Below are 25,581 nucleotides of genomic sequence, written 5' to 3' on the forward strand. Positions count from 1 at the left end.
GGGCTATGTTAACAGGTTAGCAGAATAAACGAGCACTTTCCAGTTCAGGGAAACATTTCCTGGCACTGTTGTATTTACTGTTGCAGACTTAGATCAAGCGTTAGGCAGATCCTGAGCAGGAAGAAGGTTTTAAAAATACGCTGTGAGTTTTGCTGATACGCTGCAATGTGACCTGGGCCCAGCTGGATGTGTCCGTGCTCCCATGGGGAGGGAAATCTGTTGCTTTCTCCAGATACGTGATGGATGAGGTACTGTGAGCAATGTCAGACAGGCTAGCTGCTGTTTGCTTTCTTACTGCCAATAAAAGTCCACAGAGAGAAACAATCTGAGTAACAATGGCAAAAGGGTAGTGGCACCCTTTTTTCAAGGCTAGGCATGGATGTTTGTTTATGCAAATCTGCAGCGTTAAATAGCTCTTCTCATAGTCCCAGTGATATTCGTGGTATAACATAAGAAAAAGTGACCTACTAAGATGAGATTAGTTCTAGCATGAATTTTCCTTTTTTGAAAGGCTCATGCATGCCAGGTGGCATGCCACACACAAGTGTTTCTGCAAGTAGATGGAGACTCCTTCAGAGCTCACTATTCATAGGATGTACACAAGCGTTTACATGAGGAGAAATTCTGGTGCAAGGCGCTATCAGAAAAATATTGTCTTACACTTGAGTTTCCCTTAAGACAAAGGGATTAATCGTAACTGTGCATGGCATCGTCCTGGTCACAGAGAGTCCACTGGAGATTATCAAGGGCAATATGAAACCACAGTACGTGTCTGCATGTACATGTATCTAGAGGTGGAAATGGCCAAGAAATTACTTTTTTTCCTGTATGAAATCTAAAAGCATCAAACGGAAAGAAATCATTGTTTAAAAAACTACTATCAAAAACCATGAATACAATTTTTTTATACTCATCAAAACCAAATGTGTTTAGGTTTAGGACAGAAACATTTCAGACAAGGTGGTGAAAACTAAAAAAAAAAAAAAAATACTTATTTTTTTGTACAAAATCTACTTTGTTAAAAGCATTTCCCAGTCACAGAGACCTTTCACACAGAAAGGCTTTGATAACCCAAGTAGCTGACTTATTAAAGGTGTTAAAAGACTTGTGAGGTGGAGCAACACCCTCCTAAATTTGAACACACTGCAGAGGTAGCTCCACGTCACAGCACCTGGGGGATTTGACATCAACGACAGCCCTGGAACCAGGGTCAATAACTTCCACGTCTTCTGCCAGTTCTCTTTGTGCTAACATTTGCTGTGCTCCTTTGTTGGGTGAGATGTGTTGTGGGGATTGCATTTTCCTGTCTTTTGCCCCTCTAATGAATCACCACTCTGTTGTCTTTAGAACCTGTAATGACATTTGCAAAGAAAGGGAAATCCCTGCTCCTTCATTGCTCCTATTTTGTGACAGTCAACATTGGGAAGCTTCAACATTTCAAGTAGTGCAAAGCGGTGTCCCAAGTTAGATGTCAACCTCTTAGAGCTAACACTGATCAAATTATCATTAAAGTAGGAAGGACTGAAATGATGAATGACTTCTCATGGAAAATGATTAGAGTGTGGCTGAAAAAATCAACTTAATGACTCAGGTGAATACCATCTTGAGAGCCATTTCCAGGGGAGAAACAAACTACTGAAGAGGATCATGCTGAAAGTTTTGGGTAATCAAATAATTAATGACAATCCTCTAAAAGTCAGCAGTTTCTTAGTACTTGACAAAAAAGACCCCAGGGCAACGTTAAAGAGCTCTCTTCTGAGCCTTGAAATTTCCTGAGATACAGATAATTCCCAAATTTCCTTTCTAGGATTTTTTGATACTTACTAATGGTAGAAACTGCAGCTAATTCTTGGGAGGGAGGCAGTCTGGTTTGGCTTCATTGACTAATGAAATTTAATATTCACATCAGCAGATGAAACAGACTCTGCAGCCTATGCTGAAATATTTGTTTCTTCTTTATCCACTTCAACAGCAGTAAACAGTAAGAGGAGTGTTTTGGTCTCTAATAGGCAGTAAAGGTATATCCATATGACTAATAGCTGGGCAGCTTCATTTGCTCACTGCAAAGGGCTCTTGCCCTAAGAGGACATTAAGAACAGAACAATCATATAATAAATTATACTCTAGAGATACTGCTACAGTCACTATAGTGAGATGCCTTCCAGCAGCAGTTTTACAAATTGGGTAACATTTGCCATATGGATGAGAGGCCACAGAGATTTGAGCAAAAGACAGATGAAAAACATAATGTTTTATTAGCTACTATAAAAACCATCCAGTTCTGCTCCATGTCCTGAAAGACCCACAAAAAAAAAAAAACAACAAAAAAAAAAACAAAGAAACAAACAAAAATGGGAAAGCAAACTGATTTTTGGATTATATTGCTTGGGAGCAATACTACAGAGATCAAGGAGTATCCTGCTGACAAAATTAAATTGGCTCCTTCATACCTTTCCTTTTCCTCTGGAAATCATGGAAACACAAGAACACTTCTGGAACATGTTTGTCTCTAGCGCCTCAAAATACAAAGAATCAGAAACGTGTTCTTGCATGAGGAACGTAAAGAATAGAGAAACATCAACCATATCCACTTCACATTAGTTGTACAAAGTTTTGTTCATTCTATTCACTCTAGAATACCTGTTAGATTGTTTTCTGCTTCATGCCTTACTTCTCTCCCATCCCCAGCAACTGCAAAATATAGAATGCCAGAAAGGAAAGCTAAGCAACATAAAACAGGATCCTGGCAACCATGATTAGCCCAAGATTAGCAGATATAGGAACTTCTCTCCAATGTGAGAGACTGCTTTAAATTAGTCTGCTCCTGTTCTTTTAAAGGAACTGAAAAGAATTTCAAATTAAGAATAAAGCAAAAAACTGTAAAAATCAGTATATGAGTGGCTTTGTAATCAGATAACCTATTGCATGCTACGGGCATTCCTCCAGGCCCATGATGTCTGCTTAGTCCCTTGGGCTACTGCCCTTCATGTTCTTCTGCATTCATGATTCTGCTCGATTTACCAACAATCACACTTCTAGTATTTCTGCATTTCATCGTGATTGCAGAGCTGCCAACAATGCAGTATCAGAAATCCGGCCAGCTTTCTTCAGGACCCACACTGTGCCTGCCCGTGGGGGCTTTGCAGCACACAACACTGTCCAAGCTAAGAGGCCAGATCATGTTTGCTTAGGAGAGAGAAAAAAGGAATTTTTCAGAAGAAAACCCAAACAGCAGGACTGCTGTTCAGGATGCTCTGAACTGCCTGTTGGAGGTAATTCTCTCCTACCTCACCTCTGTGGACACCATCCCCCCAGTTTAGACACTTAATACAGGCAGTATGGCTACACCCCATTATAACCAGCATTTGAATTACACCAATTTTCAGCTGGAGCTCTGGGACCATTTCAGCATACCTAAATACAAACTCATTCACTATCCCCACATTGTTTCACAGCATAAAAATGTCACCCACAGTTGGTTCACGTGGAAAATATTGTTAAGGCATCCAGCACAGGAGAAAGAAACACAATAGTGCTTGGGGCAAAACTTGCCCTTTTTGTTCTGCTTGTTGCCAGCTGGCGATGCTCATGTGTTGCTCTCAACCTCTGCTAGCAGTGAGCTGCTTCTGCACCAGCATGAGTAGAACCAGGCTCCGGGAACCACGGGAGTGCTTACAGTTCTTCCAAGAACACAGCATATAGCTATGAATACCTACAAAGTTTGGTGTATCTCTTCTAAAACAAAGTACATCCCCAAAACACAGGAAATGGAATAGGCTGAAGATAATATTATTTATTTATTATAAGGCTGTTATCCCATAGAGCTTTGTAAACTCTAAACACACACAAGAACTGTTTCAACAACACTATGATAACATACAACTACTTGATGATACCACGCAAAAAGACTGCCTAACAGTGCAGGACCTCAGGCTTGATAAAAGTATTTATGTTTTCACTGCTTACATTTAAGTTCCAATGCTGTTGAGAGCCTGAGCAGCACATATGGAAGGAACAGCAGGTATGTCTGAGAGGTAGTAGTAGGCAGACATGGAAGCTGAGTATTTCTTAAAGCTTTGAAAGCCTGCTCAATCCTCTTAAGAGGAAAATTTCCTTTTGCACCAAAACAGAGCTCTTTTTAATGGTCTCCATTCTGTCATATTTGGAAAAAAAAAAAAAAAAAAAAGATAATATCAATACTAGGGAGCTTGGGGACAAGAATAAACCGCCTTTCTGGAAGATAAGCAAGAATATAAAGGAATGAATGTCTTGGAAAGAACAGCATTTGGGTAACATAAAGTTAGACGGTCATCACTTACACTTCTGCAACCCTGAACAAATTCCACCACTGCACCTGCAGGACAATCCCTTCTGTATTACCTCTGGATTCTTCTGTGCTACTTTTCTGGGATAATTATTCAAGGTGTACAATGACTCCTGCGACAAACATGAAAGAGACTGGAATGTCACCCTGAGCATTATGCCAATGGGCACCCAGGAACTGGCTAGCTAAAGAAGCAGGATGGTATTTCCCTTTATTTTGTTTCAATCAAAAATGACCATTCTAATGAGCGTGCAGCTTTGCTCACAGCCCAGAGATTCACCTAACACTCGACGCACGCACAAAAGGCACACTGGTGCCAGGTCAAAGCCTTCCTTCCCTCCTCCAGACCAGCAAGGCCACTTCAGGAGGGTCTCAGCAGCTTCCCCAGCCCCATGGCTGAGGGCTGGGCCTGCCCTCCATGCCACCTGCAGCCTTCCCTCACACAACCCAGCGCCTGCACACCAGCCACCCCACAGCCGCCATCTTGAGGCTGCCTCAGCCCGTGAGGGAAAGCAGCGGGACAAGATGGAGGCTTTCTCCACCACCCAAGCTGAAGTGTCACAGAGCAACACCCACCCAAGGAGAACCCATGGTGGGAGGCCCGATTCCCTCAGTCAGTCGGCTTCTACCACCTGTAGGGCTCCAGGCCTCCACCTGCAGCCACTCGGGCAATGGTGGGATGGGGATGGAGCAAAACAAGGTGCCGAGCTGCCTGGGTCAGTCCCGTCAGGGCAGGAGGGCAGCAGCCAGGCTCAGGGGCAAAGACCAAGCTGCCTCAGGATGCCTCGATGGTGCCAGAACCGCTGCCTGCCCTCACACCGCCACTTCTGCCACTGGACTGCAAGGAGCAGAAGGATGCAGTAGCGGAGCCAAAGCTGGTTCTTGGTTTATAAATTTTTATTAGCTGGATAGTGTACACAGTACTTACAATTGCATCTATTAAAGACCAAAATACACTTGAAAAAATGCATTATATAAAAAAAATTATAAACTTTTAACTATATACAAACTTTGCCTTACATTACGCAAATCTCAGTACACCCCCCACCCATTCACATGAACATTTTTTCCACCCTCCCCTCTTTTTAACATGCAAAGCCTTGAAGCCGTTTAGCTTAGCATCACTTGAGGACCATTTTCTACATCTCATTCTTTCAACTTGTGTACAAGTGTTTTTTTCTTTTTTTGATAGGTTCACTGCTCCAGTGTTCCTTGATCAACCACATTTCATATTCTCCCCAAGCCTATTCTTTTATCCTCATCCACACTTCTATGCACTCCCAAAGTGGAGATTTTGCTCAAGTATAGCCAATCCACAAAGAATTCTCATTTAATTACTAGAGAGGTTTGAACTTGGTGATGTCTCCAATTTAACAAGTTTACCCAGGAAAAGAAAGCAGACTCTTCTGGTAACACGGGTCAATCACATTGACTGATACCTCCAATCTGACCAAGCAAACACTACTTTTAGAAGTGAACACACATAACCTAAAGCAAATGAAAAACCTGACAGTAGCATTCAGGCTTTCACATCGCTATTTAAAGTATTAACAGTAAGACTTCCTAAATAACACAAATCCGTAAGCCTTAATACATTTCCTACAACAACAGATCAGAGAACCTATATATGAAGGGCTTACTGGGAAAAAAAGTTCTAGCTGTTCTTTAGAAGTTTACAACTTCTTTAAGAAAAGACATAATTACTCACAACAGAGAAAAAAAAAAGAAAAAAAAGGGAGGGAGAGAAAGAATTAATGTCAAAGCAATAATCTCTGCTTCTCTAACTCCCAACTGTCTGAGGGGGCTCTCCAGGACAGAGATCAGCTCTCAGTTGAAGAGCAGAAATGTTATGGAGAGGCTGTCTTACTTCAGCACATGAATATTCTACTGACAAAATGTACAGATGCTCTAAAAAAGTATTTACAATAATGCTGCAAATTCAACTAAAGCAGAAGTTGTCATTCCTTCACTGAAAGACCTGAAATGGGTGACCTCACAAGAAATGCCAGGTGCAGATTTTGTAGTTGCCAACTGAAGAAAACAAGCACCAACTGGCCAAGTATTTTAAGGCGGAAGCAACCAAAGGCACCAAAGATGCCATCAATGCTTTCTGAAGTTAGAAAAAGCCCTCATGTAAAATTTGTGAGAAGAGTGTTGATTACTAATATAATTTAAGACAAAATTCAAAACTAAAGATTTGGAACTAGGCTTCCACCTCCTCCTGTAGCTGCAGATGACCCTGCACAGAAGAGTTTCTCAGTTTCAGTTCACTGTGTCAGATGTAGTAAGGATAAGAACACCGAGCTACAAGTTCAGAAGAGAATGAACTTCATTTAAAAAATCCAGCTAACTGTAAATACCAAGTCTGCTTTTCTTCTCTGTACTTTCACCAGATACTTTACAGGTGACTGATCAAAGCACTGTCTTCCTTAATAACTAAGCAGGCATACTCTGCCTCCCAGATTGCCTGCTGGCAGCGTAGCATCTAATGTTTCTCTACATTTCTGTTCCTTCCTCTTATATTTCTTCCCATCTTTTCTTACTTGTAGGTTTAGTGTATTTCTCTTTTCTTAATAGAATGGTCAAAGCTTTGTCTTTTTGTATCCTCCCAGCCTTTTAGCACTTGCTGATTTCTCCATTTTGCTTCTAGCCATAAGCTCTTAGTAAATGGGAAAAAATGTAACAGCGAGATAATATAGTTAGAATTTTCTAAGTTGCATTTACTTCTTTTTTCACATGGAAATAAAGTTCACCAAATTTAAACGAGTCTCTCATTTCCTTGGCTATTTTCCCCACAATAAAACCTCTCCCCTCTGACACCTTCCCTTTTCATGTTCTTAATCAACACCCTCCAGACGCCCAGTCACATCTGGCTGTATTTCCAAGCCCATGCTTAACTGCTGTGACTCAGTTTTAACTACAAAACACAAAAAATGGAAGAGAGGAGACTATGCAGGTGACACACAGCGAGTCTGCAGAACTCAGTCAAGATGGGAGAAGATGGGCATGGAAAGATGTGTCATCTGTTAAAAGGCTTACGAACTACAGCTTCCATCAACGCATTTCAAATCAGTAAGAATGGAGCAAGCTTAAAAATCTGTAATGGGCAACTGAATGAAAGAGAAAACTATGCTTTGTCAAAATATGCAGCCAGAAACCAGCTATAGGTCATGAAAAATCCCTTAAAAAAAAACAAACAAACGCAAGTACTCCTCCTTCCTTAAGTGCCACTTTTTAATTTTTTATTTAAGAGGATAGTCTGTAAAAAGCCTGAAAGGTTCATCAATATCTGCCTTCATTTAACAGTCCTTTAATTACATCAGGATGAGCTGAGTTGTCCTGAGCTTCTGCTGTCATGAAACAAACCCTCACTCTGCATAGGAGAGAATTTTTAGAACTGATTTAGAACAGACATCAAGAAACACTGTCAGAAAGATGGTCAAGTGCTATCACTCTGAGATGGCAGATTTTAATTCTTTTGGAGAAACCATGCACTGGACTGGCAGGTTAGAAGAAAGATTAAAAAATAATCCTTTGGAAGATTTTCACTTGGAAGTTTTAATCCTTTTATACTACCATCCACTCTTCTTTCAAAGCACCAACTGCTAGCAATAAACATACCAAAAAACACCAATAAATTGCTTTTACTAATTAAATCCTTATCCTCACAACAAACCTCTCCCCTTACTTCTTGGACCAAATACACAATAGATCAAGTCCTGTAATAATCTCAACCTACTTCTATTATTTTGACTTGACGGCTGAACTTTTCCCAGAGCAGAGCTTGCTGTTTACATATTTTACAGAGTAGAGCTTAAGAGAACCCCCTTCAGTTTCTGTCAGTCTCACAAGTGCAAATGCAACAGCAGTGAACAGTTCAGTTGACAGTTAGGTCCAAAGGTGTAAGAAGTGGATGTAAATAACAAGTCTCTACTGGGAAAGTACTGTGGTGTAGTCATATCAGTGCTGGTTGCTATAAATTGGATTATGTCTCTGTACAGAAGGGCCGTAACTCCAAGAGGTCTTTGCTGGCCCTGCTTCAGCATGCCAGTTATTGCTGGTCAGTCAGTGGCACACTCTCACCATGGCCAATCTTAATGCAAGAGATGTTATAAAGAAAAAAAGGCGTGAGCAGTCAGACTTGGAAATCCCTGTGCTGCATCAGAAGAGTATACCAAGGAAGTCATTAAGTTTCTATTTGTTGAGTCAACTGCAGTTAAAATCTTGACCACACACTGAAAACGTGGTGTTTGCTCTGTAGAAAAGGATAGGCTGCGATATGGCGATTGTCCCATTGAAAGACTTGCTTGATACACTTGTAAGGTAGAACAGATTTGCAGAAGGGACAGGAATTCAGTTATATTTTTCTTTAAGCAGTGATTAGGAGACTCTGATCATCTGTGTCATTGCTTCTTCATTGGCCTGAGATGGATCCTACAGATACAAAATACAAGTCATGTATTTTATACATGTCATACACTTTTCTGTAACAGCAGATAATCACAAACCTATTTCAATAAAACATACTCCTATAACACCTCTGCTTCTGTTCTCTAAACAGGTCACGTTTTTACTGGGTTTTATAAGCCACTGTAACAGAACTGGGATATATAAGCCGTTTTAATTCCTAATAATGTGTTGTTTCTGGTATTTGGGAAAACCTACTGCTGGTAGGTCTAGGTCTGATTCTGGTACTTGGGAAGGATTTCATTTTTGAATGAGAAACACTCTTCCACTGAAGCCACAGGACTGCTTTAAAGCACTAGTTAGCAACAATCGTTATTTCTACCCTATTATATTCTTTCCTTTGAAAAAACCTTTCTTGTGCTTTTTACATTAATCAGCACTCTACTAAGAATCAGACATTAACATTTCTGAATTTTCCATCATCAGCAAGATAAAGCACCTCTACCCTTAACACAAGTCCTAAAAAGGAGACTGCTGGTATGCTGTCAGAACAGCTGCACAGACTGTATTTCTTAGGACAACAAATACAAGCATTCTCTCTCTCTCTGTAACAAAGTGAATACATTTCTATCAACATTACTATGAATGAATTACTCAAGGCAAATAGGTGCTTGTTCTCTGCAAGAAGAGAATGTTTCTTTACAATGCTTGAAACATAAAACCAAGGGCAGAGAGGGACAAAAGTCAGCAGCCTAGCTCCAAAAAAAGAACAAAGAAAACAGTGGAAATACATCCCTAACGTGCATTCTGAATTAACAAAAGTGTCATCTGTCCAAAGGACAGACAAAACTCTGCTTACCTGCATATGAGGGCTGTCTTTTTCCTTTGGTGAGAAGAACCGTCCACCTTCTCCTCGTTTCCTGGCCATGGCATGACGATGCCGAGATTCATGCAAGTATTTCTGTCACAGTACAGAAGAGGAGAGTAATGAGAGCAGTCTGCACTTTCTAGTTCAGTAATTCCAAGTAAATGAGAACACTGGGGAAATTCCCAACTCACTAAAACAGCCTACCTGGACCCCATCCTTCCCCACCCACCCCTGAGATAAAACACTTACAGTAAATGCCTCTTTGCAACACAGTTACATACCTATTCAACAATTAAACATATGGAAAAGAAGTATTACTGCCACCAAGGGACACTAAGAAATTACTCTGATGTAGCTTATGAACAAGAAACATTGAAAAATACTATGTTTCCAATCCTTATTTCTCTGGTAGAGATGCTTTTCTGTGCCTTTCTCATAGAGCAGCCCTGTATCAGATTCGAGTTATGTTCTCACCCTTCTTTCTTTGGGAATTTTTCCCTCTGCTTCAAGCTTCGCACGTGCCTGCCTCCTCTTAAGGATCCGGTGATACTGTTTGGCATTTACATACAGGGGCTCTTCTTCAAGCATCTCTGCTCCAGGCAAAGGTATTCGCTGGATAGCTGGTACTGATCCAGCTCCAGGTACCATCTATACAGAGAAGAATGATTTTAGTACTTGTAGTTGGAAAAAAAAAATAGAATGCAAGAATAATTAAAATAAAATATAATGTTTAGAATGGAAAGGGTTTGTTTTTTCTTCAGGTAATGTACCTATGTAAGTTGAAAGAAGTAATACAGTTGTTCTCAAACTGCAGAACAAATTTAAACAAATAAATCACACATCATCATCTGTGCTTGCTTTTTTCCTGATAATACTAAAAGTTCAATACAATGTACAATTCTATGACCACGTTACTGCTTCTTGTACAACTTGCATCCATGACATGTCATCACTTTCCTTTCTTTCTGGTTATCACTTATTTAATTTATATGATAATTTCGTTAACATTTCTTAAGCATTTATTACTTGTAGAGATGCTGACATCTAGTGGAGATGAACAATAAAATTCAAGTTAAAAGGTATCACACTACAAAGAAGTAAGAACTGGCAGAAAATGTGTTCGTATGAATCAGAAAAAAACATTAATAAGGCATCCTCAAGAAATGGAATAGTCAATTAAATCTTTCTAAATGTCTGCTTATTAGTTAACAGCTTATTTTGAATTTCAGCTTCTAGATTTTTGAACTCAATTGCTGTAGTGGAACAAAAGTACAGGAGTACATAAGTCAATAGGACATAGGCCACTAAAACTGAAAACTTGTATAATTTAAACTCCTGGTAGCTACGAGAAGACTGACCATATTAAGTTGACAAGAATCTCTGATAGTGTCTTGTGCACAGATACCTCAAAGCTCAACCTTTAAAAAGATCAATGGAAAGTTAAATACATACCATAACCATTCCCCCTGAGTTGACAACATTTCCAGCAACTGGCAGTGTCACTGTAACAGTCCCTTGTCCACTACTGGTGGTATTGGTGTTGGCTCCCGCTTGGACAATTTGTGCTCCAGCCAAACTGGCTGCTGGAATGGTGATCATGCCTGTAACAGGGACTGTAACTTTAAGAAAATAAAACACAAAAGAAGAAAAGAAAAACAAAAACACGCACACAGAAAGAAGGGAACATCATTAGTCCCACTTCTGTTTTTCACTCATTCACCCTTCTGTAAGATGCAAAAGGATTTAGAAATGCATTGTGAGTTCTTAACTAAATTCCATCACCTGGTCCTCATGCTTGGTATGTTTTGTATCTGCACAGTAATCTCAGCCTCAGGTCTGAAGTGTAAAAGCAAACTCAAGTGTTTCTATCCTAATAGACCTTGCCAAAGAAAAAAGCAATTTTTGATTTTTCTGGGGAAAACAATACCTGCTAAATTCCTGTATAAAACAAACATTTCTTCTTCCATTCGCTATGACAATTCATATCAAAACAATCACAGCATTACCAACCAACATTGTAACTCGCTGTTTTCTTTGACAATAATTACAAGGCAGTAAAATCCGTAAGACAGATTTGGAGAAGTCCTGAATTTTTGCACCAAAGCTCCTACCTTGTTGGAGAATGGTTCCATCAGCATTAACTGGCTGATAGACTATGGTCTGGCCTTCAGCCGTTTGTGCTACCTGTTGTCCTTGAACTGCTATTTGTTGCTGAGTCTAAAAACAAAGAACACAGTAACTTTTATAAACTGCTTCTTTCCCACATTTCACATTTCCTGAATTAACACAAAGTGCTTATGATGTTTCAGGCATGTATTTCTTTTGCTTTATTACCAGCATAAAGAAATAGGATGGAGCACAAACCCACTGAATTGAAGAGAAAGTACCTGAAGCACGTTTAATAAACTTTTTCTAACACTGCAGTACTTAACATTCAAAGAAACAAGTTCTAGATTTTCTGTCTCACTAGCAATATATTAAAGGAAGAACTAGTCTGCTCAGAAATTTAATTTTGGTCCTAAACAACAAAAACAGCAGAAAACCCAGGTACGACTAGACTATTTCACAAAATGGCGAAAGTATGAAATTAGCAATATTTTGTCAAATTTCAACAAAGAGATGAAAACAGCCATGAACAAATATACAGAAACACGATGGATAAAAACATGCAGTCTATTCATTCTGTCCCAGAGTTATGCATGAAAACACTACAAAAATATTAACTTTATTCTCAAGTTCTCCTCAACATTAATAAATATTTTTTCCTTTTTACTTAACCACATCTTAAGTCATTTGTCAAGTTTCTCTTCCTACGCCTCTCAAGAAAACCCTTTCATGCTGGTGCAGTTACCTGTGTCTGGCCAGCAGTAACTGCAGTCTGTGGCTGCTGTATAATGATCTGCTGGGTCTGGCCCTGCTGCCCCTGTACCTGCACAGCCTGCCCACCTTGAATCTGAATCTGACCTGGCTGGACCAACTGAATCTGTGGAAGAAAGAGTCAGAAAGGAACATTAACTATACCTCTTATTTCTCCCTCCTTGGCCTCAGCATTACCACATCATCTCTGAGGATGATTTACTGTTACAAAGAAAGCACTGATTCTTCTCATTTTTCCATTTTAAAACAAAGAGTTTTAATTTATTCCTCTCTACAACACAGCGGTCACTGATGCAACAGCTGTCAGGACCGTACAGAACAGAGGAAATGTAACATGCCAGTGTCATCATGCCCTAGCAACTCTCCGCTGCTTACAGAGTAAAACGGTTGAAGAAATAAATTATTCACGTGAAACTAGCAACAACAACACTCAGGTCAAAGAAAAAAAAGTAGAGTAAGATTTAAAGTATCTGTAAAGCGTTAATTATCCAGCATACAGAAATATTCCTGGAGATATATAAAAATATTTTCAGCTTTGCGGAGAAGTCTATCCATCAATGTAAATATTTGTGTGATACAAAGAGAAACTGGAATATAGTTTGCCACTTCTGCTTTAAAACCAAGTTACAGACTTTCCTCAACAACCAGACTGTAAAGAACCTAACCTGAAAAATATTGTCTTTCAATCAAGGAAACTGAATTCAGTAACTAAATAAACCTCTCAAGACACCAACACAACGTGTGCAACCTGAACTGTGTAGAACTTTATTCCTAAACCTCATTCTCTAATCACTAGAACACTTTCATTCTTTCATTAAGCTGCCATTACAGTTCTTCCCTTACTTTAGAGGAACACACGTTGAGCACCCGCTGAAATTTTAAAACTTTCTTAAGTATTTAAAAATAATTGTTTCTAATAAAATCATCAGATTTCCTTCTACACTATTACTTTCTTTGCAATGGAAACATTTAAATGCACCTTCAGCCATCACATAATAGATGAACTCAAGCACAAGGATTTACTTCAAGAAGCTTTAATTTTCTTAAAAATAATTTTTAAAATCCTCTCTCTAGCCATAACTTGAGTAGGCACCAGACCACCAACTATACTGTAATGGTCAGTTAAAAAAAGAAAACACCAAGGTCTAGCTATATTTTGATGGACTGCACTTAAAAGGTTTGCACCATCCCTTACAATATGAAAACCAAGCACAAAGCACATTTTAGTTGCATTTTTAAATAGGCAGCTCACTGTGGCAGATCCACAGCTGGAAAACAACCAGAGCTGCCCAGTTTATTTTAACAGTGCTGAGGCAAACACACTATCTGACAGGGTAAGAACATCACAGTTCATTCTCTGCAATTAATCTTCAATAAAATTAGAGTTATCTCACCTGCTGCAGTCCCTGCGTTCCGGAAACTGGGACTTGCATTATTGTCTGGCCCTGACCCCCAGGCACTGCCTGCACCATGATGGGCTGGCCAGTTGATGTGATCAGCTGGCCTCCGCTTACTTGCACCATTAACGGTTGACCCTGGACCTAGGAAACAGGAAAGAAAGAAAAAACAAACACAAACAAAACAATGAAAACGTCTGGTGGTATGAAACCAGAACCTAAAGCAACTACCACGTGAGAATGAGTGCTTACCTATTGGAATGCAGTGACAATCACTGAACTGGGCTGATAATCAGCATCAACACCTTTAATTTCTAAAGCTTTTTCCGTGCTATGCTGCTGGAGTTTTCAAATTAACTTTTTCTGCTACAGTCTAACCAGTATCTCCCATCTAATTGCAATAAAGCATGAAAGGCATGAGGTATGTTTTCAGATACACTAACTACGTTCATGCACAGCCCAAGAGCAAAGTGTTGTAAAAGAAGCTTCATTAACCACATCACTACTACTAATCTTTGGCTGGGGCTCCTAATGAGAAGAGCTCTAAATAAGCCATTCTGGCAGAGAGACTCTGCAGTAGCTTCCACTCTCTCCAATTAAGTGCTTAAACAATTTCTGTTTCCTAACCAGTATCTACAGCAGGTGATATTCTTAGAGAATCTCTTCATGGTTACTAAATGAAATTATTCATGTAGCAACACAAAATGTAGTTCAGTAAGGAAGAGCAACACAACACATGCAGCAGCCACTTCTTGGACCAACAAGGCTTGCAGCCTCTCTAAATTCTGCATTAAAAGTCACTGCAGCTGGCCACTAGGAAAAAGGCTAATGAAAAGAAAGGCAAGGGGAAACTTCTCTCTTTAAACATCTTAACCTGCTAATTCCCCAAACTCCCCAAAATAAATCTTCGAAAAGACTACAGTAAGCTGAAATGTGAGACGAGGCTTGTGAAATAGGTAACAGGTAATCACCCTTAGCCATGCCCCAAGTTGTGTTGTTTTTGTTGTTGAACAAAGTCATTGAGTTCTTGGGTTTTTGAGCTGTAGGTTTCAAGAACATGCAATACTGAATGTTTGCTCTTCAACCACTCTCACTGTAGAGCACCAGACTGAATATCAGCACAGATTTTCATCACATTCTGAATGCCTAAAAAAAATAATCTTCACTTCACATAGCTGAAATACCTTAAATTACATGTGAACACACATCCAGCCACCACCATTGTGGGACCTCAAGAACCAGCAGGCGAAATAGAATATTGGGGCTTTACAGGTCACCCCACACCCCTGCTACATCGTTCCGTTCCTCAACCTTGTTACTATCACATAGGAGTCACTAGCAAAACTGGTAGTACTTTATTGAATTACAAGAGATAAAAGCATGCTCGTGTCAGCCAGAGAAGCAGTCAGCAGGACTACACCCAATAAGCAGAAAGATAAATGTACATTCCAGGAGTCTTGTTAATGCATTAGAGCAAGCAAAAACAACAACAAAAACAGGTGGGTGGAACTGGAAGGGCACAGTGACCCAAGCAATTCAAGTCAGCCAGCTTTCCGTGTTTCAATTCCAAACATAAAAAATGCTGTGTTCAACTTTACACCTGGCAAGTCCATTCAAGCCTCAAACAAAACCAAAATACTGAGTGAACAACTCGCTAATAAATTGCTATAACTGTCCAGGGTTTATCAACTCCTTTAAAAATCTCCTCTGTGAGCTAACAAAGTAACATTTGTGAATGCTTGCAAGATGCAAAACACTTCACGCTGAAATAAATCAGTGTGAATAAAATCAAGTGTGAAATAAATCAAGAAATGACCTTGCTTTTCTCTCCAATTTCTGATGCATTTGTTAGAACACATACTCCTGGGTTTCTGTGTTGTTCACGTATAAATAAAAAATCAGCCATCTCAGTCCTGCAGGAGCTAATACCATCCCCCGGTACCTTTTCCAATCACAGATGAAGTTTCACTCTTCAAGCTGGTGGGTCATCTGCCACCTCTGTCCCTTTCATGTAGGGAAGACACAGAACTACTCACAGTGGGTACCAGAAATCCAATCCTTGAAAGCACGGAAAATCTTTGGGTTGCATCACTTCAGTTCTGACTTTTGAGTTCATTATCTTATACATATATATTTTTTAAATTTCCTTTTGAGTCCCATTTCAACCACTATTTGCTTTCAGAATTATAATGGCTGGAATTCACGAATGCATCTGAGATCCAATGAAAAGCTGTAACCCCTGCTCTTTATGGAAAGCTCACATCAAACATGTAGTAATGGCCACCAATTTTCCTGCCCCTATTTCAAACCCTGTAAGAAACACAGCATTAGATATGTGGTGATGGGGAGGGTCATGCAGTGCTCACAAACACAATTAGAGAGATCACCACTACCTGGAGGGTCTGGACTTGCTGGCCTGAGGCGGATGCCACCTGAGCCTCAGTCTGCAGCTGGACAGCAGTGACACCACCCTGCTGCTGGGAATAGGAACAGGAATAGCTTGAAACATGGAAATGCACAGCTCAGACAAGAGACAACCACACTTTGCTGGAAGAGGACGAATCTTAGAATTCATATATGCTGCTCTCAGAACATATGGAACGTGATTATACTTAGCAGATCTAAGAACAGAATGCTGGCAAACCTGTGTATGATACTGACAGCCTTCAACATCCCAAACAAAAATCAGTTACAAAGAACACAGGAGGTCATTTTCCAGAACTCAAAAGTCTCTGCTTCATTGTTTTAGGCTCCTACCTTTCTGCATAATGTCTCCTTTCACTGCTTGACTTTTTACTGCAAAATGGTCCAGATTTTTGTCCAGACTTGTTAGTTACAATAAAGGCCATACATTTCTTCCTGCACAGAAGAGCAGCAAAGACTACAGGCTTCATCTGTGTCACCTCTGCATCATCGCCTCTTCCCACCACTGACCTTCAAGGATGATCTTGAGAGGTTGCAAAAGCAGTTAAGTCTAAAAGCCTCATCTATCTTTAGCCTCTTTAGTAAGAGTCCCAAAATAATCAATGTTAACTGCCTTAGCTTTTGGGGAGATGTACGACATCTCTCTATTAAAAGCTGTACTACAGCTGGCCTATTAAAAAATCTTAGAAAAATGTTTCATGTACAGTACAACACTGGCTTTGAGAGTATGAGCTAAAATGAGAGAAGTTCATGTATGTTTAATGCCCTTTACCTACCTTTGGTTTCATTGATGCCTTTGTATCTTTGGTTACCTGCTGGAAGCAGGTATTTTTGATAATTCTTAATTTGTCATTTTCCATCCTTAACTATAATCTTGTTCTCCTACTAAATTCAGTGGAAGAAGCTGGTCCCAGCTATCAAACCCTCAAATAGGCTGATACCAAAGCAGAGTACGTCTCGTTGGGAACATAACCCAGTGGTTCATCCACATGCAAGACAAACTAAGAAGCGCCTCTTGCCTTGAATGAACCTAAGATGCAACAAAAATTCAGCAACAGCACGGCTCATCTGAGAATGTATTATCCTATGTGAATAGCTTAATAACACTAAAAACCTACAAGCCTTAAAAACAAGACAAAATAGAACAAAAACCAACCAAATAGCCTTCACACTAACATGTAAACTAGGAAGTTCATTCTGGAACAGATGAATTTATCCAAAGATACAAGGTGGTTTTCTTTTAGTTGTTTTGTTTTCCCCCCAATTCTTGTACTGTGTGTTCATTTTCATCTATCTGTAGTACTAAACTGAAGGATTTCAATTTGAGATAGCTGGAGAAAGGCTCTATTGGCTTGAACAAAAATTTACTTCATTTTGGGGGGAAATCTGCATTGTTCCTTGAAGACAACTGACTCTTTGGATTAGTATTTTGTTTCCTCCATTTTCAGAGGATTTGCTATTTTCTTCACATCACTTCCAGTCTGCAAATTCCCCACTCCACTGAAATTCGATAATATATACCATAAAATTACAAGTTTGTTTTTTTTTTTTCTTTGTTTTGTTTTTTTAAAAAAAGCCTATTTACTCTGACTTCAATGATAAAACAACTCAATGTTAAACTGCTCAGCTGACCCAAGTCAGGTAAACACACATCCAGACAGTATCATGAGACATCTCGCTGATTGTGCGGAACTCTGAGAAGAAGCAGGTTTGCAATTCAGCACTGGCAGTGCCAAATCACCCACTTTAACTTCCCGTACCTGCTGCTGAATCTGCCCAGCTTGCACAACGATCTGCTCGGTGGAACTGTTACTGTTGGCTGTGTACTGCTCCATAGCGCTTCAGTTCCAACGCTGAACAAGGCACACCTCAGTCCGTGTAGCTGGCAAAGCAAGAAAAAAAGCATGTGATAACTGTCCCAAGGCTGAAAAATTCGCATCATCCTACGGTAGCTGGAAAGCAAACCACCTGCTACCAGTGAAGTGACGCCTTGGTCACAGTCACACAGTCAGAGCTGCTGCTTCACCAAGGACTTATCTCCTTCATGGCACTGTACTTTCATTTATTAACAAAGCTGGCATTTTTATTTAAAAAAACCACATTATTATCTCAAACTCAATTCTGTAATTATCTTCAAGTAATAGCTGTAAACCTGCTTGTTTCACTCTGCATATTCTGGCCTGTGGACAGCTGCCTACAGTGCTTACTGGCGGGGGAGAGCGGCGTTTGCTCTTAAAATCACAAAACGCAACGGTTAGGTGCAAAACTGAATGAGATTTTGAGACTTCAACAAAGATAAGTGAAACAGGCTCTCCTTCCCCAACTACACGGCACTGCCTCCTTTTATCTCTTCCTTCTTCTCCTCCTTTCTTGTATTTTCAAAACAGACAGCAGACTTCTCATTTCTTGGACTCTTGCCTAGCCACACAACGAACACAGAGCTGAAATAAAATACTTGGTTCCATAACCTGCTTCTCCCTGACATTTCTTCTCAGCTGATCAACAAAGGAAGGATTCTTATGGCTACTTTTAATGATGTACTTGATTTAAGCTATGGCTGAGCATGTACCTACTGCTCCAGTGAAAAAGCAGCGTATGACTTTCATTTTTTTTTTTCAACCACAACAAAAAAAAGCAACAGGCCCCTTCAGTTTTCAAAGAAATATATGAAATGCAGTCCCAACTTCCTCTAGCTGTAATAGACACTGCAGTAACTACCTAACGACACCGCTCACATTCCCTGCTCCTTAGCTTTACAACATCCTTTGTACTTCAGTGCCTTGTTATCTTAGCAACGCTACCTTACTCCTGTAACCTTATAAAAAAACACAATGATTTTATTCACCACGGATTTCTTCAGTGTTAACACCAAACACTGCGTAACTATGAAGAAACAGGCAAAAAGCAGTATGTAACAAAACAGATCAGAAGCACGTATACTACGGGGGCCATAATGCTCAGCTGTAGTAGAGCAAGGATCAGATCTGTTGTTCACAATTTGGATGCAGCAACACTAACCCTGGAAATCACACGGATACTCTGAGTCCCAGCGCAGAAAGGCTCATTTGGATGCAATGTTGACTCCATCCTTGGCCCATTTAGTAACAGTTTTTCCAGAGATTGCCCAAATATACTTAATTTCTGCCCTAAATGCTTGTGGGGCTATCAGGAAACAGCTCCCACATCTCATTCTGCAGGGAAGTTTTTCAGTGACAAGCATGGGATGCCACTAAACCGTATTTGCCAAAAGTTCTCTGGCTTTCTTCACACCAAATTAAGCACAGGGATATGTATATTTGGGAACTCTTCTTCTCAGACCCCCGTGTCAAGCCCCTATCTTGTTAGCATAAAAAAACAGCAGCATCGTAGTCCTAATTCTTTGCACAAGCTGTGGCTAGCCAGCATTATAGACAGAAGGTTTTACACGTGCTGGATTATCCTCCGAGGGATTACTTCATTTCCTTCACGAGAGCAGAAGAGCAGCAGCGTTACTCTATCAGAGTTAAATCGCAACGATCATGTTCTGCTTCAATGGGCGAGCTCCTCCCACTGAGCTCACTTGTCAGCTCCTCCTCACTGGGCCCTTGTCTGCACTGAAGATGACTTCAGAGCTCGTTTTATTCACATGTTCACGTGTTTGCGTGCGACTGAACCTACAGGAGCAGTTCCCTATGCCAGGAATTAGTCAGCACGAAAGTACCGTTGAGAAACACACCCCACATTTCCTGGAGAAAACCCAAGGAATTGGCACAGCTCTCCAGGGCTGATCACAGTCCTCAAAGGACACCAGCAGAGGACAGCCGCCCCCACAAAGCCGGGGACAGGCTTCCACTGAACACCAGCACAGAGACGCCCCTGCCTCATCTCCCGCTGCTGAACGGGATCCAATGTGTGGCACCCGTGTGTTGTTTGTGGTCTCCATACCCAACTTGCAGGGCAGGGAGATTCAGACAGAGGCGTTTTTACTGTGTGGCAGAACAGCCTGAGCCCTGGGGCTTTCCTCAGTGGGGCCGCAGCTCCCTGGGGGCAGCTCCCTTCAGATGGGGGCTCACAGCTGCCATTTGGTGCCTGGCACTGGGACTCCTGGAGGGGGTGGGGGGGCTGCCCACCTTGGTAATGGGATGGGGAGGGAGAGGAGGGGATGAGGAGGAGAATGAAGAGAAGGTGCCCATCTGGCAGCAGGAATCACTAAGGTTGGAAAAGACCTCCAAGATCATCTGGTCCAACCTACTGAACGGCATCCCCAGGCACCAGCCCCAACCTCTCCTGGAGCCCCCCCAGGGACGGGGACTCCCCCACCTCCCTGGGCAACCCGTCCCAACGCCTGCCCGCTCTGGCTGAGCAGAAATGGCTCCTCATTGCCCACCTCAACCTCCTCTGGCACAGCTCCAGGCCGTTCCCTCGGCTCCCACCGGGGGACATCTGCCAAACTACAAGGCTCCCCCTCCCGAGGGCGGGGCCCTACCGCCCCCCAGCCGCCCCGTACAGGCAGGACCGGGCCCTACGGGGGAAGGAGGGCCGGGCAGGAGGGAGGCACTGCCGGAACCGGGCCGTGCCCGGGGCCTGCCCCGCTCCTTCCCCTCCACCCTCCCAGCACCTCCCGGTGCCCTCCGCAGCCTCCTCCGCGCTGCCCTCTCGCCCCCCCGGGTACCTCGCGGTACTCCTCCGTCCCCCCGGGACCTCCCCGTCCCCCTCGGGCCCCCTCCTGCCCCGGGGCCGTCCCCCTCCGCCGCCCCCGGCCCCCTGCCCCCGCCCGGCCCCGCCCGGGGCGCTGGGGGCGCCATCTTGGCTGCTCGCGCTCACCCGGGCCGCGCTCCCCCGGTTGGGCCCCGCCACTGATTGGCTCCGCCGCCGCCCGCCGCAGCCCAATCAGCGCCTCCGCGCAAGATGGCGGCCAACCCCGGACAAAGGCCGCCTCCCGCCGGCCCCGCCCCCCGCACGTGGCCCCCCTCGGAGGAAGGCCCCGCCCGCCCGCCGCCCCCGCGCATGCGCCGTAGGGAGGGAGGGCGGCCGGCGGGGCGGTGGCGGCCCGCAGTGCGCACGCGCCGCCCCGGCTCCGCCCCCTCCCTCCCGCCGCCGTCTCGGCCCCGCCTCTCGGCGCCTCGCGCGTGCGCCGTGGGGCGGCCGGCGGAATGTTCTGGGCGGGTACCATAGAGAGGGAGGTCCTCCGGGCTGCCTAGAGAGGCGGCTGAGGGGGGGGCGGGCGGCGGCCATTTTGTGCGGGAGGCCGAGCGCGGCCTAGCGGTGAAGCGGGGCCGGGCCGGGCGATGTGGGCAGCGCTGGGCAGGTTCGGGGCGGCGCCAGCCCCGCTCCTCCGGCTCCTTCCTCGCGCCCTGCCCGCCGGGGTTTCCCCCTGCCGCGTCTCCTTCCGGCCCGGAGCAGGAGCCGAGGCCCGTGGGTGCTGCTTCTGCGTTAGCCTCGGGCTGGGGCCTGCTGGCGCCTCACGGGCCGAGCTGTGGGGTGCTGCGGGTGCTTCATTCCCCCCTCCCCCACCCCGCAGCTGCTGCTTTTCTCCTCTTTTTTCTCCTCCTCCTTTGCCAAGGGGGTGTTTTGTCTGCCTACTGTGGCCTATGAAGGCAGTTTCAGCCCTGTGCCTTCTGTCACACGAGTTTATTGCCTAGTGTGGGGTTCTAACAACTTTTTCTCTCTGTCATCTTTCTAGCCACGGGAGTCTTCACCATAGCCCACGTTACCATGGCCACCCAGGTCTTCAAGGAGCAAGGGGAGAGAGTGCGTAGAAAATGGGTTGTGTGGGCTATCGCTGTGATGCGTCTCTGTGAAGAGACGTTCTTGTTCCCTACTAACATGAGAGGTGGTTGTACCACGTAGCTTTGGGGAGGAGAGTGACTGCTATTCAAGTTATTATTAATTTTCTTTTGCTTTTGTACTTCAGTCGGTGAAGTACATATTTCAGATCAGCACAGAGCTTAAGTGTTTGAATATCTAGGTGTACGGAGCACTGCCATACTGACAGCGTGTTGAGGATGTGCACTAAGGCACTTGTACTCTGTATTACATAATTTTCCTTTATCAGTTGTGTAAAATGAACTGCTGAGCTGGCACTTGATTATCATAGCTGATCCTGTAGAAAAGATAAGTTATCTTCTTGTCATGTTCACAGCTCGTAATAAATCAGTTTACTTGTAAATGGCATCTAAAGCTCAGTGCCTCACAGGTGTTATCATATGGGCTTGCCTAGCTGCAGGTGTGTTGTTATCACAGTCTGTCCTCTAAGCTTTCCCCCTTGTGTTTGTGTTGTTCTTCAGATCAAGTGTGTTAAGGGAGACCTTTTCTCATGCCCCCAGACGGACGCCTTGGCCCATTGCATCAGTGAGGACTGTCGCATGGGCGCAGGCATAGCTGTTCTTTTTAAGAAAAAGTTTGGAGGCGTCCAGGAGCTGTTGGATCAACGTGAGTGATATGTGTGGGGTAGGCATGTGGGGGTTTAAGGGTTAAATGGTTCCCAGCAGTAAGGGTGTTCCAAGGTAGGGGGGTTGCTGGGGTCATTATGTAGTGGACTTTAACTGTTTTAAAAATAACGTTTTCCTTTTCTCTTTAGAAAAGAAAACTGGAGAGGTGGCAGTTCTCCAAAGAGATGACCGGTATATTTACTACCTGGTAAGAGGAGGACAGGACTCCAGCGCTTCCCTGTAACTAAGTTGTATTAGATGTTGTTACTAGGGCTTTAAGAGTTTTGAGGGATTTTTTGAGTATGTTCTTCTAAAAAAAGTGAGATGCATTACTCAAGTCTTCCTCCTTGAGGAGAAGCCAAGCTTCCTTGTGTGTGCATGTTCATACTTTGAAGTTCAGAGAATCAGCTGCTAATTTATACTGCTTCAAGCTATGAAGTGTAGTTCTTTTTTCTTTTATAGTAGCAAATCTGAAAGTAGAGACTCTTGAGTGTGGTGTAGCATGCTTTGAAAAAAAAAAAAAGGTTGCAATGATTGCACCAAAGGCACAACTGACCTTTTATATTTATACTTAGATTACAAAGAAGAAAGTTTCTCATAAACCCACTTACGAGGATATGCGGAAGAGTTTAGAAGCCATGAAAACTCACTGTCTAAACAACGGAGTTACGGACATTTCCATGCCCAAGTAAGAATGCCAGTTAGTGTGCTATAAGTAATATCAATATAAATCCGCTATAAGTAATTCAGCGTTGCTCAGGTAGAACGATTTTTGAGAGATGATTCCCTACTATGAGATAAGAGTTCAAGTATCCCCTTCAATATAACCCTTTTATTCAATTGCGTAAATGAAGCGTGCGTTTCCCAGTGGGTTTAAATGATAGCAAAGCATTCGGGCTTGGTTATTTCTGTATTTTATCTGCATTATGTTGATTTGTGGTGAGTTAGTGTCACATAAAATTGTAGCTGCCTGAAGGGCTAGTTGTTCATAGCATGCTCCAAAAGAGCTCATTACAGTTGTTTTGGTGTCTTATTTTCCAGGATCGGGTGTGGACTTGACCGCTTGGATTGGGATAAAGTTTCAGCAATACTTGGGGAAGTGTTTGAAGACACAGATATAAAGATTACCGTTTACACTCTGTGAGCAGAAGAGTTCAAAGATGGCCTCGTTTCCCTTGCTTTCAAGAATGGCAACTTCTTAACTTGATGAGAGGGGGAAACTGCATGCTGAGCACATTCTTCTGAGTATAGCTCACTCCTGTGTTGGCAGTGGCTTAATAGGAAAACAAAAAGAGCAGAAGTCCCAGAGCAGCTAATTTAGGATGCTGTGTTTAGGGAGGCTGTGTTGAACCCTCAGGGAGTTTGTGGCATGTCCCATGAAGCCACCAGATGTCACTGGTCCTCCGCAGAGCACCTGGCTGTGCACTGGAGCTTCTGTTGAAAGCAGACAGTTCCTGTGCAGAGTGAAATTGGAGCTGCCTGCTGCTGCTTATTAGTTGATTTGTTCTGGTTCATCAGGATGAGCTGTGGAGCCCTGCCATTTCTATTTTTTTAAAGTTTTGCTGTGTTCACATAAAGTATAATTACTCTATACAAGATTAAAAATTTTTATCTTTTGGAAGCAAGTATTTTTGTTATGAGACTGTGCCAAGGAGAATTGTGCTGTCAACGTGAAGCAAATGTTTCCGCAGTGCTCTGCTGTCAGATCAGAGCACAGTCCTTGCAAAGAACATCCCTATGTATACGTTTTGGCTGTACACAACTGGAGGAAAAAGGTTTTGAAAGGGGATCCTGGAGACTTGTAAAGACACCTAGTTGGTGTATTTTGTGTGATATGACTCATATGGCATGAAGAACTCAGTTTTTTGAGTCTTCGCATATGAACGACTGATAGGCTGTAAAAAAAAAAAAAAAAATGGTATGGAAGGCAAGGTTTGCTTTTTGCCTTTTTTTTTTTTAACTGCTTTTGTGGTTGAGCTGTTGTGTATGGTTTGGTGTTTGTTGTCACCAGATAATCACAAATCAGTGTATTAGACTGCTGCTGTACACTGGAGTTCGGAAAATTTGCTTCCAGTGCTGAAGAACTAACCCACTCTCAGCATTTCCTTTGTTTCTTTTTTTCCCCACTGTCCTGTAATACCAAATGTTTTGACTTCTGTCATACTGAATGCTTGTGAAAATGCAAGATATGTTGAATAAAACTAATAGATGAGACAGTCAAGATTTTGTTGTTGTAAAATAGGGTTCCTAGTTACTTTTTATGACCTATTAAACGTACGGAGCCTTTTCTGTTTTGTGTGTTATGGATGAATCTATTGTATGTTTTCGTTATTTATGCAGACCTGCAAATTCTGTTTGTCTGTAAGAGCTTCATACTGTTCCTCTCTGTTGACTATCCTTTTTTTTTTTTTTTTTTTTTTTGGGAACTTGTTTTTTTGCTATAGCTAAATCCACAACTCAGAGAAATAAACTGAGTAAAGCAAATAGGAACTGGGAGTATTGAGCTGATCATGAGTGAACATCAGGACTGTTCATTGATTTAGTTCCTGTGCTTATTTATGTTTGTTTCTTAGAGCCAGTGGCAAAGACATGAAATCCACAGTGGCTGCACAAAGGTGTTCTCACTGCTGTTTGTTTTTGTTGCCTGGAAAGTTTGTGCCAGAATTGAGTGCAGTTTAGTGAAGAGACTTCTGCAGTCAGGGTGTGTGTGGGTGTAGCACCATTCCAGCCTGTGACTGCAGCAACCAACATCAAAAAGTAATTGGAAGAACAACCCCTGTCTGGCTCGGTTTTCTAGCTGATGAGCTTCCCCGTGACCTTTGGTCTGAGCTTTGTTTTACATAGGAGGACTGTGCTTTCCATTTCCCTCTGTGT

At 42.5% G+C, this 25,581-nt stretch overlaps 2 protein-coding genes across 21 annotated transcripts; one reads left to right on the forward strand and one right to left on the reverse strand.

Annotated features, from left to right (window-relative positions):
* Positions 1-5,203: 5,203 nt before the first annotated feature.
* On the reverse strand, positions 5,204-21,254 carry NFYA (nuclear transcription factor Y subunit alpha). Of its 18 annotated transcripts, none has more exons than XM_068660015.1 (10): positions 21,101-21,254; positions 18,058-18,179; positions 16,267-16,347; positions 13,871-14,017; positions 12,451-12,582; positions 11,711-11,816; positions 11,052-11,218; positions 10,074-10,247; positions 9,591-9,692; positions 5,204-8,758 (listed from the first exon to the last, which is right to left on the reverse strand). In XM_068660015.1, the coding sequence occupies exons 2-10, from the start codon at positions 18,130-18,132 to the stop codon at positions 8,705-8,707; spliced, it is 1,038 nt and encodes a 345-aa protein (XP_068516116.1). In that variant the 5' UTR covers positions 18,133-18,179; positions 21,101-21,254; the 3' UTR covers positions 5,204-8,704. The 18 variants fall into 18 exon arrangements, with proteins under 18 accessions (XP_068516116.1, XP_068516111.1, XP_068516112.1 ...); XM_068660010.1 differs by having other exon boundaries at positions 16,264-16,347; XM_068660011.1 differs by having other exon boundaries at positions 16,267-16,350.
* A 189-nt stretch (positions 21,255-21,443) lies between these two features.
* Positions 21,444-24,996, forward strand: OARD1 (O-acyl-ADP-ribose deacylase 1). 3 transcript variants are annotated; one of them, XM_068660031.1, is made up of 6 exons: positions 21,444-21,691; positions 21,960-22,027; positions 22,564-22,708; positions 22,857-22,915; positions 23,283-23,395; positions 23,749-24,996. In XM_068660031.1, exons 1-6 carry the CDS (start codon positions 21,565-21,567, stop codon positions 23,849-23,851), a joined length of 615 nt encoding a protein of 204 aa, XP_068516132.1. In that variant the 5' UTR covers positions 21,444-21,564; the 3' UTR covers positions 23,852-24,996. The 3 variants fall into 3 exon arrangements, with proteins under 3 accessions (XP_068516132.1, XP_068516134.1, XP_068516133.1); XM_068660033.1 differs by having other exon boundaries at positions 21,459-21,695; XM_068660032.1 differs by having other exon boundaries at positions 21,463-21,541.
* Positions 24,997-25,581: the final 585 nt, after the last annotated feature.

The sequence above is a fragment of the Anas acuta genome, chromosome 24 (genome assembly GCF_963932015.1).
Source record: "Anas acuta chromosome 24, bAnaAcu1.1, whole genome shotgun sequence".
In the NCBI taxonomy this organism is placed as follows: domain Eukaryota; kingdom Metazoa; phylum Chordata; class Aves; order Anseriformes; family Anatidae; genus Anas; species Anas acuta.

Excerpts from the sequence above, each read along its gene's own strand:
- OARD1 (XM_068660031.1), top strand. The coding sequence starts at position 21,565 with ATGTGGGCAGCGCTGGGCAGGTTCGGGGCGGCGCCAGCCCCGCTCCTC. Across the intron at positions 21,692-21,959 it reads CGGAGCAGGAGCCGAGGCCC|CCACGGGAGTCTTCACCATA; the intron begins GTGGGTGCTGCT and ends TCATCTTTCTAG. Across the intron at positions 22,709-22,856 it reads CCAGGAGCTGTTGGATCAAC|AAAAGAAAACTGGAGAGGTG; the intron begins GTGAGTGATATG and ends TTTTCTCTTTAG.
- NFYA (XM_068660007.1), bottom strand. The coding sequence starts at position 18,132 with ATGGAGCAGTACACAGCCAACAGTAACAGTTCCACCGAGCAGATCGTT. Across the intron at positions 14,018-16,263 it reads AAGTCCAGACCCTCCAGGTA|GTCCAGGGTCAACCGTTAAT; the intron begins GTGGTGATCTCT and ends CCTGTTTCCTAG. Across the intron at positions 11,817-12,450 it reads TTACTGCTGGCCAGACACAG|ACTCAGCAACAAATAGCAGT; the intron begins GTAACTGCACCA and ends CTTTGTTTTTAG.